At 41.5% G+C, this 21,210-nt stretch overlaps 1 protein-coding gene across 1 annotated transcript in view; it reads right to left on the bottom strand.

Annotated features, from left to right (window-relative positions):
- Window positions 1-21,210, bottom strand: part of fibcd1b (fibrinogen C domain containing 1b) — a 239,719-nt gene that overhangs the window by 7,518 nt on the left and 210,991 nt on the right. The window contains exon 6 of the mRNA XM_038965597.1: window positions 345-524. Coding sequence (XP_038821525.1) covers window positions 345-524 — 180 coding nt within the window. The remainder of the gene's footprint in view (window positions 1-344; window positions 525-21,210) is intronic.

Below are 21,210 nucleotides of genomic sequence, written 5' to 3'. Positions count from 1 at the left end.
GCCTGCTCGCCTCCCTACCTCTGAGGAAGTACAGTTCCCGCTCAGCCCAGTCAAAACTGTTCGCTGCTCTGGCACCCCAATGGTGGAACAAACTCCCTCACGACGCCAGGTCAGCGGAGTCAATCACCACCTTCCGGAGACACCTGAAACCCCACCTCTTTAAGGAATACCTAGGATAGGATAAAGTAATCGTTCTAACCCCCCCCTTAAAAGAGTTAGATGCACTATTGTAAAGTGGTTGTTCCACTGGATATCATAAGGTGAATGCACCAATTTGTAAGTCGCTCTGGATAAGAGCGTCTGCTAAATGACTTAAATGTAAATGTAAATGTAAATATATGTACCTGCATTTCCAGAGTAATCTCCAACGGTCAGTGGGTATCCGTCATCGTCAGGGTCCACAGAGAACAGGCCAACTCCAAACATCCCATACTGGGCATAGGCTGTACTGTTGTCAAAGTCCTCCAGGTCAATCCTCAACTCATAGTTGCCCTGGATGGAGAGAGCATGGATCTGCTTCAACCCTGCAGACAGAGAGAGAGAGAGAGAGCGAAATGGAGGGAGAGAAAGAGGAAGAGAGGGAGGGATGGGGTGAGAGACAGAGAGAGAAGGCGGAAGGAGAGAAGGCGGAGAAAGAGAGTGAGAGATAGAGAGAGAAAACAGACAAGTTGGGAAGGAGAGAGAATGAAGGACAAAGAAGGAGCAATAGGAAGGGAAGGAGAGAGTTAGAGTTGACCGATCAGAGCCACTCCCTGAGGGAGAGAGACCCCTTGTTGCCTTGAGACAACACCCACACCAAAGTAATTTCATTTCAGGAGCAGCATCTGCTTCGTACTGTGCCATGTGTCTTCAAGGAAAACAGTAACACACTTAACGTCCCTGCCCACCAGTCAGTTCCCAGAAGTCAACCTGCTACAGTAAGTGAGAGGTCCCCTGTCTGGATGCTTTAACCCATGGTCTGTCACATAACATCAAAGACAGCACTGCTCTCACTCCCGAGTCCTCCCAAAGCACACACTCTGATGGACACACACACAAACGTGAGCGCGCACTCATGCACACACACACACACACACACACACGTTTGTTTTATTATCCTTTTGGGGACCAAATAGTTGATTCCCATTCTAAATCCTATTTTCCCTAACCCTAAACCTAACCCTTAACCTATCCCTAATCTTAACCCCAAACCCCTAACCCTACATCCTAACCTTAAACCTAATCCTAATTGTAACCCCAACACTAAACCTAACCCCTAAGCCTGAAAAAGCCTTTTTGCTTTTGGAGACAGGCGAAATGTGACTGACCGGCTCGATTTGGACTTATGAAGCTACATTTTTAAATTATGTTTTTTTACATTGGATAAAAGTAAAGACTCAGAGGTATATCATACACTGCATTTGAGGAACAATGGGAAAGAAATCTGCTTTGAAAGTTGATAAACTTGTAACCCCACTTTAAGAAAGTGTCTCTTGAAGTTTTTTGGTACACCGACTGGAGAGCTTTTCTTAGTCTACGCTCATTCAGAATCATTCACACCCTCTTAAGCCTTAGCCCCACCCATCTCTTTAAGGATTCACATGTGGCCATGTGCTAAACAGAGTGAGTAATGTAGTAAAGATTTCAAGACTAAAAGTGGTAAAAGTAGTAGACTACAAAAAGCCTATATCCTAATATGACTTTGGTGCAGGTCATGTTGTTCTTGACATTACCGTCTCTGCTAAACACACTATATCAAATAAAATCAAAGTTTATTTGTCACATGCACAGCATACAGAAGGTGTATAACCTCGCTATAATCTTGCTAAGTGGAAGGGTCTCTACAGAAGGTGTAAACGGTACAGTGAAATGGGTAATTGCACATTTGCATAGTAGCATTATCAAAAATACAAAATGTCAATATAAAAAAGAACAAAAAGTGTCAACGCCAGTAGAGAAAGAACAAAATAATATAGAGTATGTACAAGAACAATATCAGTGCTAGATCAGGTAGTTATGTGCATACAATCAGGGGTAAAGTGGCTGGGCATCAGGATAAAAAATAAATAGCATCAGCAACGTATGGCATGTGTGTGTGTGTGTGTGTGTTAGGAGAGAGTCATGTGAATGTGCATAGAGGCACTGCAGAAAGCCCGGATGACTGGGAACTCGCCCCCCAGTGATGAACTCGTCCGTCCACACCACGCATGAACAAAGGAATCTATATGAGCCTGTTTCTGTCCTGCCCTTAACTTTGGTGCAGGGCATGTGATATCCGTGGTCTCTTCGTCGTAAAAGTCCCTGATCTTCTCAAAACGATACGCACGTCTAGTTGTGTCCAGTCCAAGTGGTGCTTGTACAGGCAGACCATCTATGGGAGGAAGGACGTCAGCGTGGCGCAGCATCTGAAACCTGGTCCAGACTGAGTCTGAATGCTCCTTGGTGACAACAACACCAGGCTCCAGAGCATTGAAGCTGTAAAACAGGAAAATAGACCAAAAAATAAAGACCTTAAATAAAATCAATTCACCTACCAAGTTTAGATTAGAAGAATAACCTCATACAATGCAATGAAAATGATATTCACCTGAAGTGCTGGTACTGCTTGATCTGTGGCAACAGCCTGAAGTACGGAGTCAGGTGTTGTTGCCAGCCATAGCTTTCCACCAGCACCGTACCATCCTCCAGTCTCCTTGTATGACTGGTGGAGGAGAGTCAGGCGGGTTCTACTGATGCTGGAAGACAAATTCCAGATTCAAATATTTTATTATACAACAGATGGCCGGAATCACCGCCAACTTGATGGGTCATGTAATCATCTGGCGAAGGGGATTCTTTTATTTAGACATGTATCTAGCTAAACAATGAACCATAATCCCAACCCATAGAGTGCTAGCAATACAAACCGATTGTCATAGCTAGCTAAAGCTAACCAACTAGGTTCAATGTTAGTTAGCTAGCTAACATTAGGCTATAACTGGCAATGGAAATGGCATTCTGAGATAATATTACTACACAGATCATACACATAATGTTAGCTAGCGAGCCTGACAGCTAACAATAGCTAGCTAGCTAACAGTACGCTTTAACTTGGGGTATTTTGTTTAGGCATGCAGCTAGCTGGCTTGCTAAGGAATTAACCATAATCCAAATCCATAGAGTACTAGCAATACAAACTGATTGTCATAGCTAGCTAAAGCTAACCAAATAGGTTCAAAGTTAGCTAGTTAGCTAGCTAACATTAGGCTATAACTAGCAATACAAATGGCTTTCTGAGATAATATTACTACACAAAAAATGTAGCTAGACTCTTACCCGTATACATGGATGAAAGCTTCACAGAAGACTGCAACCCCTTTTGTTAAATAAGACGTCCTGTGTCATTTCCATTTTGTTTGTACAGTTTGTATGGCCCGTTGTGTCAAGTCACTCTGGTTCACACTGACCATGTGCAAAGCCATAACAATCATCAGATCTTTCTACCTCTCTGTCACAGATGCCATGGATGCCCTTAGTTTGAAGATGTAATACGGAGACAGGTGTTTTATACAACAGCCGTCTGTGTTCTCTTTTCGACTCCCTCTGCATAGTCAATTAAATGACAGAACTGTATGAATCTCCTTATCATACTCTCCTTCCACCAGGCATTCCACTGATTTCAAAACTTGGTCAACTTCATGATCGCCATTTCTTCCCCATCACTGTACCGTAATTGCTGGACTATTAAGCGCACCTGAATATAAGCCGTACCCACTGAATTTTTTACAAATATGTATTTTGTACATAAATAAACCGCACATGTCTATAAGCCGCAAGTGCCTACCGGTACATTGAAACAAATGAACTTTACACAGCCTTTAAACGAAACATGGCTTGTAACAAAAATAAATAGGCTTTTAAACGAAACACGGCTTGTAACAAAAATAAATAGGCTTTAACGAAACACGGCTTGTAACAAAAATAAAAAATAAATAGCAGTAAACAGTAGCCTACCAAGAAAGTCAAACTTCATTGCGGTGGCGATTGTTATGGCTTTCAGTCGGATCTGCACAGTTCCAACGTCTTATCATCGACTCATTAAGGCCAAGCTCCCGTGCAGCAGCTCTATTTCCTTTTCCAACAGCCAGATCGATCGCCTTCAACTTGAAAGCTGCATCATATGCATTTCTCCGTGTCTTTGCATGATGAGGGTGACAAAATGACTACCGTAATCAGAATGATGGCAAGTTTGAGCGCGCTCGATTTACGTCACATTATGTGACGGTGCTCAGTTTTTTGGCGGCATGAATCTTGTGAAAAAAAATAATAATACATAAATTAGCCGCGTCATTGTATAAACCGCAAGGTTCATAGCGTGGGAAAAAAGTAGCGGCTTATAGTCCGGAAATTACGGTAATCAAAAGACTTTACAATGTCTGGTTCAATGAAAATGTGTTTACCTAAATCAGGGATTTCCTTAACGTCTGATTCATTTTTAGAGTGAGAGAGAGTCAGAATGGCACGATCGTCCTCTAGAAAGTAGTCCAGCACAATTGTTTTCCACTGAACTTTGTCGATAACGCTTAATAAATTCAGGGCAACAATGTTATTGAGAGCAGTAGCAACACATTTGCAGTTCTCCATGGCTAAAGTTATATATACATATATATATATATATATATTAAAAAAACAGCTGCAATAGAAAGGATTATCTACAAATCAAGGGAGGCTCCTCAGAGGAGGAGGAGGAGGACTATCCTCCTCAGTGAATTTCATAAAAATACTAATTGTGAAACATTTAAAAAGTTATTATTTTTAGATAAAACTGTATTAAATATAATCACATCACCAAATAACTGATTAAAACACACTATTTTGCAAAGAAGGTCAACAGCACTCTGTAGGGTAGCACCATGTTGTAGCCGGAGGACAGCTAGCTTCCGTCCTCCTCTGGGTACATTGACTTCAAAACTAAACCTAGGAGACTCATGGTTCTCACCCCCTTCTATAGACTTGCACAGAAACCTTCGGAGGACATCCTCCAACCTATCAGAGCTCTTGCAGCATGAACCGACACGTTGTCCACCCAATCAAAGGATTAGATAATTAATCTAGTACTGAAAGCATAAGCTACAGCTAGCTAGCACTGCAGTGTACAACATGTGGTGAGTGAACAGTTGGAACAGTTTTGAACAAATGAGTTTCTTCCAAAATAAAGGAGAAGCAAGAGAGAAATAGAGAGAGAGAGAGATTTCATAATTCTTTTCACTTTCAGTTTCACTTACTAAGCTAACAAATGCAGCTAGCTAGTTTAGGCTAAAGAAACACTCCGCTCAAACAGAGGGATGCTATATTAGCACGCTGGCTATGACTTTCCAACACAACACTGGAACTCTTCCAAGTCAAGGTAAGCTTTTGGTATTATACATTTTTTGCCATTTTTTGGTGTAACTGCTTACTGAATATACACTAACGCATGATTGTAGCGGATTTACTAACATGCTAGTTCTATTAGCTATGCTGACTATGACGTTGCTTTAGCGAATATGGTGACAACGATGCAGGCTGTGTGTAGCGGTTTGGCTTGGAAAATGTGTTTTGCCTGGTCACATAAAGCTGATGTGTTGTGCATTGAAGTCCACAAGCGAAGGGAAGAGAAGGAATAAAATGTGGCTGTTATGAGAGTGAACTCTGTTCATGCGTGATCAGGGGAGTATTCATTCTGCCGATTCTGTTGAAAAACGTTTCTTAAACGGAAGCAAACAGAACAAAACAGGGATAAACATACCTGAATTTGTCCAACAGAAACTCTCGTTTGCAACTGTTGTACTAATGATTTCACCCTATATCAGCTAGTTGCAGGCAAGAGTGTGCAAGCGGCATTGAAACCTGTGTGCACCTACGTTGTAAAAAGTAATTCATAGGCTAGGTTGTAGCAACCTCATGATGGGTATAGGGAACATTTGAGTATCATGTAGTAGCCTAAACCTATAGATGTTACATTGAGCTGGGTGAATGGAATATGAATGAGAGTCATCCAATATGCTGTAATAGAAATAAGGTCATGCTCATTAAACAGCACTGACCGCCACTGCTACACATAACGAGCAGCTCATTTTACAGACAGAAGATGGTACACGGCAGACCAATCCGAACTCACCTCTCTGTATTTCCAGCCTATTCATTATCACAGCCAATCATGGCTAGCAGGGAAGGTTCCTGGCTTTTTCCATGGCTAAACCAACTAGGCTCGTAATTGAACAATTGTGTTCGAATTTACAGATGGCATACACGTTTGTATTAAGGCACATGAAAGTTCACATGTTCCAGAAGGCCAAAAAACGCATTTAGATATTTTAATTTTTGTAAATATAATTCACATGCCTCTCCTATGAAGTAGTGACGTGCAACATATGCCTAGTTTCCTGAAACAAGTCACAAATGTTTTGTGTGTGTGTGAATGGACACGCCCCAGTCACTGAGTTTTGAAGCTCCCATGACAGGAACTCAATACGAAAGACTCGTCTTGTCCAGATCATACAATCTTCAGCTGGCTATGGGTCAATTTCACGCCATTCCAACTCTGTAGTCAAGATTGAAAACTCAATATTTCAAAAATAAACAAACCGAGTGATTGACATCACAGGCTATGAAGTGACTCACTCAGTGAGTCTGTTTCAGTTCAGACATGTCATGGCTGTCTCACAATGAACTCTAATTAAGAGAGTGAGAGTGAAAGAGTGCGAGAGAGAGCGACAAAGACAGAGCGAGGGCGTTGACGTTCCTCCTTCCACACATCCTTGCCCCCTCCTGTTCCTAGGTTTCCCGTGGTGTGTAGACTGATCGTGCTTCCAGGCCAGAGCTCTGCACTCCTGAGATCAAAGAGACTGACAGCCAGAGCAGAACAGGAACACACCTCCCTCCTGACCAAACTGGGTTCTCCAGTCACTCTGAGCTGTTTCAGTGAAATGCATACTGCAGTACAGCGACGATAGACTAACAGTGGGGGACTGCAGCTTCGAACATACCAGCCTCTGGCTTTGGTGTTCAAAACACATTCTACAGTTACGGCTGTTTTTTAGGGTGAAAATATATTTGAAAGAGAAATAATGAAAGTAAAGCTTGATTTTCCGCAGGCTGTGTAGCTTCAAACCGATGTTGTGTCTTGAGATTTCACGGATCAGATATGATTACTTAACTGTATGCAATGGGAACAGCCTCTGATAGTTTAAGGTCACAGTGAAGATATGCAATAATGCTCTAATTATATACTGTAGCAGTGCCGAAACAAGATAAGATAACCTAAATAAGCAAGAGAACAGTTGTTGACAACTGTGGTGCTTGGTTGACATTTCAAGCAGCAACAGGTGTCAATGTAACCTGGTTCCAGATCTGTTTGTGATGTTTTGCCATATACTTGTCACTCATTGTCAAGTCAAACACACTGTAAATGTAATCCTGTCATTTTTACAGTAAATAACTGTAGATTTCCAGGACCTTTACTATAACACAAATTTACAGAATATTACTGGAACAGTACACGATGCTGTATTCTTAGAATTTACAGTGCATTGCTGGAAGCACAGTGGTTAGTAAACTGTTGCAGAAGTACAGTGCATGTACTTGCATTTACTTGATATATACACACTGAACAAATATATGAACAAAACATGTAACAATTTCAAAGATTTTACTAAGTTACAGTTCAGAAATCAGTCAATTTAAATAAATAAATTATGCCCTCATCTATGGATTTCACATGACTGGGTATACAGATATGCATCTCTTGGTAACAGATACCTTTAAAAAAAGGTAGAGGCATAGATCAGAAAATTTGCCTCATGCAGCGCGACAGATCTCCTTCACATAGAGTTGATCAGGCTGTTGATTGTGAGAGCATCCAAAACATGCTCAATGGGTGACATAACCTAAATAAGCAAGAGAACAGTTGTTCACAACTGTGGTGCTTGGTTGACATTTCAAGCAGCAACAGGTGTCAATGTAACCTGTTCTGTGAGTAAAACGTTTATGTAACCGTTACTGGGAATGTTGTTGAAGTTAAGGATAGATTGGTCTTCATCTTGTCCTGTATTTGTATTACGATGCACTATGTGAGCGAAAGTATGTGGAAGCATGCTTGTTGAACATCTCATTCTGAAGTCATGGGCGTTAATGTGGAGTTGGTCCCCCCTTTTCTGCATGACAATCTCCACTCTTCTGGGAAAGATTTCCATTAGATGTTCCAAATTGCTGTGGGGACATGCTTCCATTCAGCTGCAAGAGCATTAGTGAGGTTGGGCACTGATTTAGGGATAATAGGCCTGGCTTGCAGTCGATGTTCCAATTCATCCCAAAGGTGTTTGATGGGGTTGAGGTCAGGGCTCTTTGCAGGCCGGTCAAGTTCTTCCACACCGATCTCGACAAACCATTTCTCTTTGTGCACAGGGGCATTCCCAAAACTGTTGCCACAAAGTTGAAAGCACAGAATAGTCTAGAATGTCATTGTATTCTGTAGCGGTAAGATTTCCCTTCAATGGAACTAAAGGGCCTAGACCAAACCATGAAAAACAGCCCCAGACCATTTTTCCTCTTCCACCACACTTTACAGTTGGCACTATGCATTCGGGCAGGTAGCGTTCTTCTGGCATCAGCTGAACCCAGATTCGTCCGTCGGACTGCCAGATGGTGAAGCGTGATTCATCACTCCAGAGAAGCGTTTTCACTGCTCCAGTGTCCATTGGTGGCGAGCTTTACACCACTCCAGCCGACTATTGACATTACACATGGTAATCTTAGGCTTGTGTGTGGCTGCTCGGCCATGGAAACCCATTCATGAAACATTCATGAAACTCCCGATGAACAGTTCTTGTACCGACGCTGCTTCCAGGGGCAGTTTGGAACTCGGTAGTGAGTGCTGCAACAGAGGATGATTTTTACACGCTACGCACTTCAGCACTCAGCGGTCCCATTCTGCGAGTGGCCTACCACTTCACTGCTGAGCCGTTGTTGCTTCTAGACATTTTCACTTCACAATAACAGCACTTACAGTTGACCGGGGCAGCTCTAGCAGGGCAGAAATTTTGACAAACCGACTTGTTGAAAAGGTGGCATCTTATGACGGTGGCACATTGAAAGTCACTGAGCTCTTCAGTAAGGCCATTCTACTGCTAATGTTTTCCTGTGGACATTGCATGGCTGTGTGCTCGATTTAATACACCTGTCAGCAACAGGTTTGGCTGAAATATCCGAATCCACTTATTTGAAGGGGCGTCCACATACTTTAGTATATGTAGTGTACCTTTTGAATGTATATTTTTCTGATCTCTGGCTAGTACAAATTATGGTACCGTAATATTGACAGTAACTTGCCACCAACTTCCTGTAAGTTACTGGAAAATGCAAAGCAATGACCGTACACAGTACAAAAAGCTACTGCTACTGTAGTCATGTTGGTATTTTACTGTAATTACATGGGATTAGTGCAAGCCGGTTGGCTGTTAGGTATTTGATTTTACAGCATATTTGTGAACATATGTAGTTTTATATCACTTGCTCTTCTAGAGGCCTAAACAAAATGTTACCAACCGGCTGTGATTGTAGGTCTAAACCAATCAAAGGATGTGGTTTAACTCTAATCTACCCCTATATACTTGCCTTCAATTGTTAGGGAAATACTACCATATATCAGTTCAATTGTTACAGCATTCAAAATATGTTAACGAGCCAGCGATTCTTTCCAATTCCACAACCCTTTCCCACAATTCACCATAATTCACAGTATGCTGCTTTAAATATACAGCAAAACAGGTAATACATTGCTTTAGCAATTTGTTACAGTGCATGTTTGGCTTAACTATTCCATAAGTAGCAAGAAAGCAGTGAAGACTGGCACCCAGGGTAACAGGAGCCAATGGTATTTCTCAGACAAACCTCATCAGAAATAAAGTTCAATACTCTCTCTTCCTTTCCAAACCCCACCAAACTTAACGTCTAGTGGCTCAGTCTGATTTGAATTCACTACTAATCCTCCAGCTCTGTCAGTCTCAGTGTGCTCTGACAGAGAGGGCTGATGAAGGCTAAAGAAGAGGCCTAATTTGACAGCAAACCCTGATGAAAAAGCCCCATTACCATTCAGTTATGTTGACTCCCAGGCAGTGACCCAAATGGCACTCTATTTTCTACATAGTGCACAACTTTTGAACAGGACCCATCATGCTCTCCTCAACGGTAGTACACTTTGTAGTGAATAGGGTGCAGTTTGGGACACACTCCCAGTATGGGGCTGGGTAGAGGAGCTGCTTAGTTTTGGTTGTCTCACTCAACAGGAGGTGGATCTTCCAGGCTTTGAGTTTCTCAGAGCATCAGCAGATTCTAGGGTGCTTCTCACTCGTTCTGTTCGCAGACTTCGAGCAAACACTTTTACACATTACACTCCTGCAAGCCCGCATGCATGCACACACTTACGTACACACACGAGCATGCAGCAGCAGCTTATACCAGTGTGAGAATTAATGCCACACCTTATCGCTCAGACAGACAGTGGCAGTTCTCTCGACAGAGTTTTAACTTTAAAATGTAAAAATAACGGCTGTGTGTTTGTTCTCTTCTTCAGAAAGAGATTTAGAAATAAACTAGCAGATGTGACACAGCTCTATTTAAAGAACACCGGCTTCCATCTGAATTCACACACACACACACACACACACTTCACATTTACATAGCTTTAATTCACTATCTAATTGAAGCCCTGGAGATTCTCTCCCAGACTCTAACTGAGAATAATTAAACTTAGGGTGCGTCCCAAATGGCACTCTATTGCCTATATAGTGCACTAGGGCTCTAATCAAAAGCAGTGCACTATGTAGGAAATAGGGTACCATTTGGCACGCAACCATATAGAGACGTTACCTAAACAACAGAAACTTTCATTGTCTTCTTTGGTTCAAACTTAAACGCTCAGGTGTGGTCTTCCTAGCCAGCCACATTAAATAACTCTACATTAGCATTTAATTAAACTGCTTCTGCTCCTCCGAAATTAGGATTTTTTGGGCATTTTGCTGGTGAATTATCATACTGATTGCTCTGTTAGGGGAACGGCATCTCTTAATTTCTTGCTAATTTCCCTTTCAGTCACAGTTTAATGAGGAGAAAAGTCTCTCCCCTGTGTCGGCAAGGTGAAGAACAGAATGGAATTACACTTTTATAAAGAGGTCATTAGGAATAGATAAGGTGTGTTAAATTTGTATTTTCTGTGATGTTTCATATTGATGTCCGTTCCCTTAAAAGTAGTGCACTACATAGGTAACAGTGTGCACCATAGAAATAAGTATTCTGTCCTCTTTTATAACATGCAAATCCCATCAGTTTGATTCTGTAATTTATAATAGGACTGATTATAAAATATACAGATTTTATTTGGTTTCTTGGTCTGCTATTAACCTTGGAATTACAGAACGTTCTACTGCGTTGAGTTGACTATACTAATAAATTGCTGTACATTTACAGCAAATTTACTCTGCTGCCAGTCATTTTTTACAGTGTATGTTTTGTGACTACTGTGGATTGTATTACTACAGTGTAGTACTGTGTTACGACTATATTACTACTATGTATCTACGACTGTGTGCCTACTGATTGTCTGACTAGGAATGTGTGTAAACAACCACTAGTGTGCACATCATCACCCTTCAAGTACCAGCAGGGCTTAACTCCAGTGTATCAAATACAGACAGCATTATGAAATTACAATAGTTGGTCACAACATCAATTCAAAAAACACTCCACAAGGGCACCGATCCCAAATGTCCTTCACAGACATCACATGTCACTGAGAACAATGCCACCTTTTCAGTGGGAATTATTTCCACTGTAATTGGTATTGTGTACAATTCCAGTCAGTGGGCATGTGGCATTGATTGCATTGTAATTAAACAGTCCATTCATGCAGCACAAGGTTGCCAAAACACTGCTGAACTCCCCTAAGAGAACCAACAGTATTGGTCAGTTATACTTCTACTTGTACTGCTAATTGCAAGGTTTTTGAAGATACATTATGTGTATTGTAGGCCTACCCTTAAGTGAAAAACCTCATGAATTTCACGTGAACACATCTGACAACGTGATCTCGTGTGCTCTCATGAAATGCCATTTAGAATATTTTACTTTGAAAGGTATCATTTACATTAATTAAATTAAACTGTAAATGTACCTGCAGAGTTTGTGTCTAGTTGCCAGTTTATTCCAGGGTTGTCCTGGAAGGTCAGTCAATCTGGAAAATTGTAGCTGCAAAAACCATCAAGCGCTATGATGAAACTGGCTCTCATGAGGACCGCCACAGGAAAGGAAGACCCAGAGTTACCTCTGCTCCAGAGGATAAGTTCATTAGCGTTACCAGCCCAAATAAATGCTTCACAGAGTTCAAGTAACAGACACATCTCAACATCAACTGAGGAGATTGTGTGAATCAGGCCTTCATGGTCCAATTGCTGCAAATAAACCACTACTAAAGTACACCAATAAGAAGAAGAGACTTGCTTGGGCCAAGAAACACGAACAATGGACATTAGAACGGTGGAAATCTGTCCTTTGGTCTGATGAGTCCAAATTTGAGATTTTTGGTTCCAACCGCCATGACTTTGTGAGACGCAGAGTAGGTGAATGGATAATCTCGACATGTGTGGTTCCAACCGTGAAGCATGGAGGAGGAGGTGTGATGGTGTGGGGATGCTTTGTTGGTGACACTGTCAGTGATTTCTTTAGACTTCAAGGCACACTTAACCAGCATGCCTACCACAGCATTCTGCAGCGATACGCCATTCCATCTGGTTTGTGCTTTAGAGTGTGACTATCGTTTTTTTTTCAACAGGACAATGACCCAACACACCTCCAGGCTTTGTAAGCGCTATTTGACTAAGAAGGAGAGTGATGGACTGCTGCATCAGATGACCTGGCCTCCACAATCACCCGATCTCAACCCAATTGAGATGGTTTGGGATGAGTTGGACCACAGACTGAAGGAAAAGCAGCTAACAAGTGCTCAGCATATATGGGAAATCCTTCAAGACTGTTGGAAAAGCATTTCAGGTGAAGCTGGTTGAGAGAATGCCTAGAGTGTGCAAAGCTGTCATCAAGGCAAAGGGTGACTACAAATATAAAATCTATTTTGATTTGTTAACACTTTTTTGGTTACTACATGATTCCAGATGTGTTACTTCGTAGATTGATGTCTTCACTATTATTATACAATGTAGAAAATAGTAAAAACCCTTGAATGGGTAGGAGCGTCCAAACTTTTGACTTAAAGGTGTTATTTCCATAAAATGACAGTATGCTGCTGTATTTTGATAATAAATGTTTTAGAATTTTGTACTGTAACACAGCCTTAAATGGAATTTGAACTCATAACCTCTTGGTTACTAGTAACCTGAAATATCCTGCTACAGTGAAGTTAAAACACCAGATTGTCCTGCTACAGTGCAGTTACATCACCAGACCTGTGAACGTGAAAGAACTATGGCTACAGATTTATTGGCAGAGGTGGGACCAAGTCATTGTTTTACAAGTCCCAAGTAATTCTCAAGTCTTAGCACTCAAGTCCCAAGTCAAGTCCCAAGTTAAGACAGGCAAGTCCGAGTCAAGTCTCAAGTCAAGACAGTCAAGTATCAAGTCAAGTCTCAAGTCAAGACAGTCAAGTATCAAGTCAAGTCTCAAGTCCTAAACTTTCAGTTTCGAGTCCTAAACAAGTCATAATGTGCTCTTCATCAAATGTAATACAATTCATATTTTTAACAAGAGTAATAGTTAGTATATTACATTTACGCAAATCATGAATGCTTTTAAAAATATCTATATATTTATTACTTTCCAAATAAAAGTTATATTTCCATGGAAATACATGGGTAGCTATGAGAAAGACACCCCCCCAATAGTGATCGACTATCGAGGATCGCTATGGGGCGCAATCGGGCGATGTAGGCTTGTACACAATCGCCCAACCTTAACACACACACACACACTCTGTGTGGTTACAGTAGGCTAACCTTTCTCAATGGTTTTAGGAACAGCAGCAACATCAGCCTAGCCAGTTGTAGCTCAATCTTGGGTGCAATGATCACGTTCCCGCACTGACTGACTGACTGTGTGGAGGCTCATTGATTTAACGTTACGTTAGCCTACATGATACACTAGTAAAGTAATAAAATATATAGCTGTAGGCTATATTAGTCGCGACTTACCGTTCTTTGTGCAGCTTCAAATGTCGAACAAAGTTGGAAAATGTTGCGCCTCCGTCTGTAATTTTCTTCCCACATGTTTTGCAAGTTGCAATCTGTTTTTTGTTGATACAGCGTCGTCTTTATATCCGAAAATAATAATTTTGTGTATCATCTTTCCAAGGGCTCCATCTGAATTCACCCGCCGACGTTCCTCTGCACTGCCACGCGCAACTTTTTCTCAGCTGGCACAATTTGATTGGCTGCTGTCCGATTCAAACTGTAATCCATTAAATGAAGAGTTGATGCGCCGCACATTTTTTTTAATAGCATCATTTTTAATATCTGGGCTTGGGGAGGGTATCAAGTCAGGTCGAGTCATAAGGCTTAAGTCCAAGTCAAGTCACGAGTCATTGGCGTTAAAGTCAATGTCGAGTTGCAAGTCCTCATATTTGTAACTCGAGTCTGACTTGATATAATCCATCCACCTGACAGGTGTTGCATATCAAGAAGCCGATTAAACAGCGTGATCATTACAAACAGGTGCACCTTGTGCTGGGGACAATAAAAGGCCACTCTAAAATGTGCGGTTTTTCTCACACAAACACTTTACATGTTGTGTTTATTTTTTTGTTCAGTGAAATTACAGTTATTTATTTAACTAAAACATTCATGTGAGGCCTCCCGGGTGGCGCAGTGGTCTAGGGCACTGCATCGCAGTGCTAGCTGCGCCACCAGAGTCTCTGGGTTCGCGCCCAGGCTCTATCGCAGCCGGCCGCGACCGGGGGGTCCGTGGGGCGACGCACAATTGGCCTAGTGTCACCCGGGTTAAGGAGGGTTTGGCCGGTAGGGATATCCTTGTCTCATCGCGCTCCAGCGACTCCTGTGGCGGGCCGGGCGTAGTGCGCGCTAACCAAGGGGGCCAGGTGCACGGTGTTTCCTCCGACACATTGGTGCGGCTGGCTTCCGGGTTGGAGGCGCGCTGTGTTAAGAAGCAGTGCGGCTTGGTTGGGTTGTGCTTCGGAGGACGCACGGCTTTCGACCTTCGTCTCTCCCGAGCCCGTACGGGAGTTGTAGCGATGAGACAAGATTGTAATTACTAGCGATTGGATACCACGAAAATTGGGGAGGAAAGGGGCTAAATAAAAAAAATTAAAAAAAACATTCATGTGAAGCAGCTGCTACTGTAAACTGCACAACAATCTTTCCACGTGAATGGCCCTCCAACTGGTAATTACTAGTGGGAAATGCGTCTATCATCCCTGAGCTCCTACTTCTCCCACATGTTGACCTCTGACATCACCTACCAAGGAAATTACCTCGATAACAGCATTTTCGGCAGGTAAATGTAACAACAGATGTATATTTATAAAAATAAATCAATTAATATGGTTTTTGAACTCTATAATTTGTTTACGAGCATGATAGCTGTATGTTTAGCTTATGGTTGACCCATCTTATCGGCCACTAGCCAATTGGCATTTCCCAGGAAATTCATAGCATATGAACGCATCCAAATGGTGTCTACGACTTCACAACTGGTAAATTCCCACCTCCCTCATTGTTACGAACGTAGCTTTCTATTTAATTTATTGGGTAAAAAAATGTACCATTAAACTAGATTATCCACACATGTAATCTCAACGGAACCAAATAGTACCATGTGAGTTTATATGTGTACCTCTGAAGCTACCGTATGTGTACCTTTGACCTTTTTGTACACCAGGGAACAAAACACTGTACCACACTGTTATTTTTGACAGTGTGTGGATATATGTTCTTGGTAACAAAAAATTGTCTGGTGGCACTGCTGAGACATTAATGTCCTCCAGACCAAAAGGTTGCAAGTTCAAATCCCAAGGGCATTTATGCTTAAGGCTAGATTCTATCATAGCCAAGCTAGCAGAAACCTGCATAGTGTTTGTGTCGGCTGTGGAACAGTGTTAGAGCTGTCAAAACCACAAGCGTCACCAGGCATTATACCTGAAGTGGAAATTGCCATGGGCTTCAATAAGCAAAATCCCATGCAGCCTTGTTTACAAGTTGGAACACTGGAATGTGATATGTAATCTACACCTTGATTAAGCTGATAGAAATCCTCATTATTTTATTCAAAGACTTTCAATTAGTGTGTCATTATTTCTACAGTGCCTTCAGAAAGTATTCAGACCTGCTGACTTTTTGCACCTTTTGTTACATTACAGTCTTATTCTAAAATGGATAAAATAAATAAAAACTATCAGCAACCTACACACAAAACCCCATAATGACAAAGCAAAAACAGGCTTTTAGACTATTTAGAAACGTATAAGAAAATATATATATTTACATATACATTATTCACATAGGTATTCAGACCCTTTGCTATGACTTGAAATTGAGCTCAGGTGCATCCTGTTTCCATTGATCATCCTTAAGCTGTTTATAAAACTTGATTGTAGTCCACCTGTGATAAATTGATTGTAGAGGATTTGGAAAGGTACACACCTGTCTATATAAGGTCTCACAGTTGACAGTGCATGTCAGAGCAAAAACCAAGCCATGACGTCGAAGGAATTGTCTGTAGAGCTCCGAGACAGGATTGTGTCGAGGCACAGATCTGGGAAAGGTATAAAAGAGAGAGAACAGAACCACCAAGACTCTTCCTGGAGCTGGCCGCCCGGCCAAACTGAGCAATCGGGGGAGGAGGGCCTTGGTCAGGGAGGTATATGGTACCGTGGCCAGACGGAAGCCACTCCACAGTAAAAGGCACATGACAGGCCGCTTGGAGTTTGCCAAAAGACTCTCAGACCATGAGAAACAAGATTCTCTTGTCTGATGAAACTAAGATTGAATTCTTTGGCCTGAATGCCAAATGTCATGTCAGGAGGAAACCTGGCACCATCCCTACAGTGATGCATGTTGGTTGCAGCATCATGCTGTTGGGAGGTTGTTCAGCGGCAGGGAATGGGAGACTAGTCCGGATCTAGGCAATGATGAACGGAGCAAAGTACAGAGATCCTTGATGAAAACCTGCTCCAGAGCACTCAGGACCTCAGACCGGGGCGAAGGTTCACCTTCAAACAGGACAACAACCCTAAGCACACAGCCAAGACAATGCAGGAGTGGCTTCGGGACAAGTCTCTGAATGTCGTTGTGTGGCCCAGCCAGAGCCCGTAATTGACCCCGATCGAACATCTCCGGAGAGACCTGAAAATATCTGTGCAGCAACGCTACCCATCCAACCTGACAGAGGTTGAGAGGATCTGCTGCGAAAACGTAGAGTCATACCTAAGAAGACTTGAGGCTGTAATTGCTGCCAAAGGTGCTTCAAAAAAGTACTGAGTAAAGGGTCTGCATTCTAATGTTAATGTGATATTTCAGTTTTTAATAAATTAGCAATAATGTCCTAAAAACTGTTTTTTCTTTGTCATTATGGGGTATTGTGTGTAGAATGTTGAGGGGAATTTTTTTTTAAACTTCTTATGGCTGGGGGCAGTATTGAGTAGCTTGGATGAATAAGGTGCCCAGAGGTGCCCAAAGTAAACTGCCTGCTACTCAGTCCCAGTTGCTAATATTTGCATATTAGTAGTATATTTGGATAGAAAACACTCTGAAGTTTCGAAAACTTTTTGAATGATGTCTGTGAGTATAACAGAACTAATATGGCAGGCAAAAACCTGAGAAAAAATCGAACCAGGAAGTGGGAAATCTGAGGTTGGTCGTTTTTCAACTCATTCCCTATTGAAGATACAGTGGGATATTGGTCATGTTGCACTTCCGAAGGCTTCCACTAGACGTCAACAGTCTTTATAACCTTGTTTGATGCTTCTACTGTGAGGGGGGCCGAATGAGAGGGGATTGAGTAAGGTCTCTTGAGTAAGGTCTCGAGTGCCACGAGCTGACCATGCGCGTTCATGTGAGAATTAGCTTGAGTTCCATTGCATTTCTGAAGACAAAGGAATTCTCCGGTTGGAACATTATTGAAGATTTATGTTAAAAACATCCTAAAGATTGATTCTATACTTCGTTTGACATGTTTCTACGGACTGTAACGGAACTTTTTGACTTTTCGTCTGCTCCTAGTGAACGCGCTTCGTGAGTTTGGATTTGTTTACCAAACGCGCTAACAACAAGGAGCTATTTGGACATAAATGATGGACATTATCGAACAAAACAAACATTCCTGGGAGTACATTCTGATGAAGATCATCAAAGGTAAGTGAATATTTATAATGTTAGAGGAAGGCCCTAAAAATTGTCAAAGACTCCAGCCACCCTAGTCTTAGACTGTTCTCTCTGCTACCGCACGGCAAGCGGTACCGGAGCACCAAAGCTAGTCCAAGATGCTTCTAAACAGCTTCTACCCCCAAGCCATAAGACTCCTGAACATCTTATCAAATGGCTACCCAGACTATTTGCCTTTTATGCCGCTGCTACTCTTTTATTATCTATGCATAGTCACTTTTATAACTCTATCTACATGTACATATTACATCAATTACCTCGACTAGCCGGTGCCCCCGCACATTGACTCTGTACCGGTACCCCTTGTATATAGTCTCGCTATTGTTGTTATACTGCTACTCTTTAACTACTTGTAACTTGTATTTATTATTCTTATTCATATTTTTTTAACTGCATTGTTGTTAGGGGCTTGTAAGTAAGCGTTTCACTGTAAGGTCTACACCTGTTGTATTCGGCTCATGTGACTAATACAATTTGATTTGATGTGCTTGGCTAAATTAATAATTTAACAATTAACTCATTAGAATTTGGGGCACCATGGAAGAAGTTGTTTAATGAGTCACCATCTCCCGAATGAAACTCTATAAGGTCTTTACCTATAACATCCATGAAACAGTCAACATAATAATCATAACCTCTTATCATATACTCATTCTGAATGATCATAACCTTCTTGGATCTGCTAAAACTTCAGCCTTGCTCATTATTCAGTACTACACAAATTGGTTTAATTATTTATTAACTAGCTAACTAAATAAACATACAGCCTTTACATGAGAAAAATGTCCCTAGTGGACTGACAAAAGATGCCGGCCTATACACAACGAATGAAAAGGGGTTGGGAGGAGAGAGAGAGAGAAAAAGGGACACTTATCGTCGATACATTTCAGAATTATTCTCACATGAGTTATATAGTTTGTTCACAAACCGCCGCTCGTTTGGAGTAAGAAATCATTAATGTATTTACGTGTGAAATGCCTTCGTTCGTCGTTTATCTCTGTTGGCACCAAGCCTTAAAGGGTTTGGTTGGGATCTCCTGTGGGTGTAAGGCTCTGATTGTCCACAAGAGGTCACAATGTCCTTCTTCTTAGTTGTCTGGTCTCCATGGGTTTTCATTCCTCAGAACAGATACTTAGCTGTACCTGTGATTGTCTGAGAGGGGATATATCTCCTTTCTCCTCCTCGTGTGAATAATCAGAGTTTGAACCACTTTACATGCGCAGCTGCAGACTGGCGATGTCCTGGTCTGGGAGGTGAGTTCATTTTCTTCCCCTCCTGTTGAAGTTCAAAGTTCCAACCATTTAACATGTAGCGACCGCGCCACGCTTTTCTGGTCTATTGTTAATTTCGTTACCAAGACCTTTTATGCACTCTGGCCAAAGGGGACAACTCCGTCCGTCTGACACGCTCATCTGACCTCACTCGGGGTGTGGCTACTTAATGTGCAAAAGATATGATTAGAAGTTATCTCTTATGACTCCTAAAATCACATTCTTATCTTAATAAGGCTAGGCGTCCTGCTAGCGGGACAACTTCCGATGAAACTGGAGGGCGCACAATTAAAAAAAATTATCATAAAAATTATGGATATTAAACATTTATGTACATACAAGTGTCTTATATCGGTTAAAAGCTTAAATTCTTGTTAAACTAACTGCACTGTCTGATTTACAGTAGGCTTTACAGCGAAAGCATGCAATGCGAATGTTTGAGGGCGGCGCCCCACATCAAAATATTTTTCCACCGGCACAGGTTTCATAAATTCACAAATAGCGATTAAATATTCACTTACTTTAAAAAATTCTTCCTCTGATTTGTCATCCAAAGGGTCCCAGCTACAACATGTAGTGTCGTTTTGTTAGATAAAATCCTTCTTTATATCCCAAAAAGACTGTTTAGTTGGCGCCATCGATTTGAGTAATCCACTCGTTCAACATGCAGAGAAAGGAATCCAAAAAGCTTCCGCTAAACTTTGTTAAAACAAGTCAAAATACATTTCTATTTAATCTTCAGATACCCTAAAATGTAATTAAACTATACAATTTCATACGGAAAGAAGTATGTTCAATGGGAAAATTATATTTGCAGGTGCGTGTCCTGTTCATCGCTCGTGCATACACTGATTTCTAAGTCTGAGTCCCTGTATCAAAACTCATTATTCTTCCTCGTTTGGGAAGAAACAAGCCTAAAACCTTGAGCAAAGACTACTGACATCCAGTGGAAGCCATAGGAATTCCATACTGGGAGCTAGATTTCATTTTCTTAACTATACGTTCCATTGGAAGAGCATGGGCTCTCAAAAAACAAATAATTCTCAAACTTCCGAGTGTTTTCTTTCCAATGGTACCAATTATATGCATATCCTGGCTTCAGGGCCTGATGAACAGGAAGTTTACTTTGGGCACGTCAGTCAGGCGGAAATGGAGAAAAATATACCCTATCCGGAAGAAGAAAGTATTGGATGGAAACTTGACAGATAAAGGGGGTTTCCTTTCCAAGTTACAGTATTTCATCCATACAGTTTTTAATGACATCACAAAATTAAAAACAATATCACATTAGTTTTCCATATCTCCCCACTGAACATTCTCCATATTCTGTATGATATAATTATTGTTCCATTGTCCACTTTTTGGGTGGGCAAAAGTCTCTGGAGACAAAGGGACATTTATTTAGCCAATGTTGGAGGGTAGAGAGAGAGTCCTATCCTGCTTAATTTACAACCTCCATACCAATCCCCTCCTCCCCACTGCGGGTGAGAGAAGGTCTGGTTATTGTCAGCCATTACCAAGCTGTTCTGACCCATTTTGATCGT

Source organism: Salvelinus namaycush, chromosome 26, assembly GCF_016432855.1.
Source record: "Salvelinus namaycush isolate Seneca chromosome 26, SaNama_1.0, whole genome shotgun sequence".
In the NCBI taxonomy this organism is placed as follows: domain Eukaryota; kingdom Metazoa; phylum Chordata; class Actinopteri; order Salmoniformes; family Salmonidae; genus Salvelinus; species Salvelinus namaycush.
This window is presented reverse-complemented; position numbering and strand designations above follow the sequence as displayed.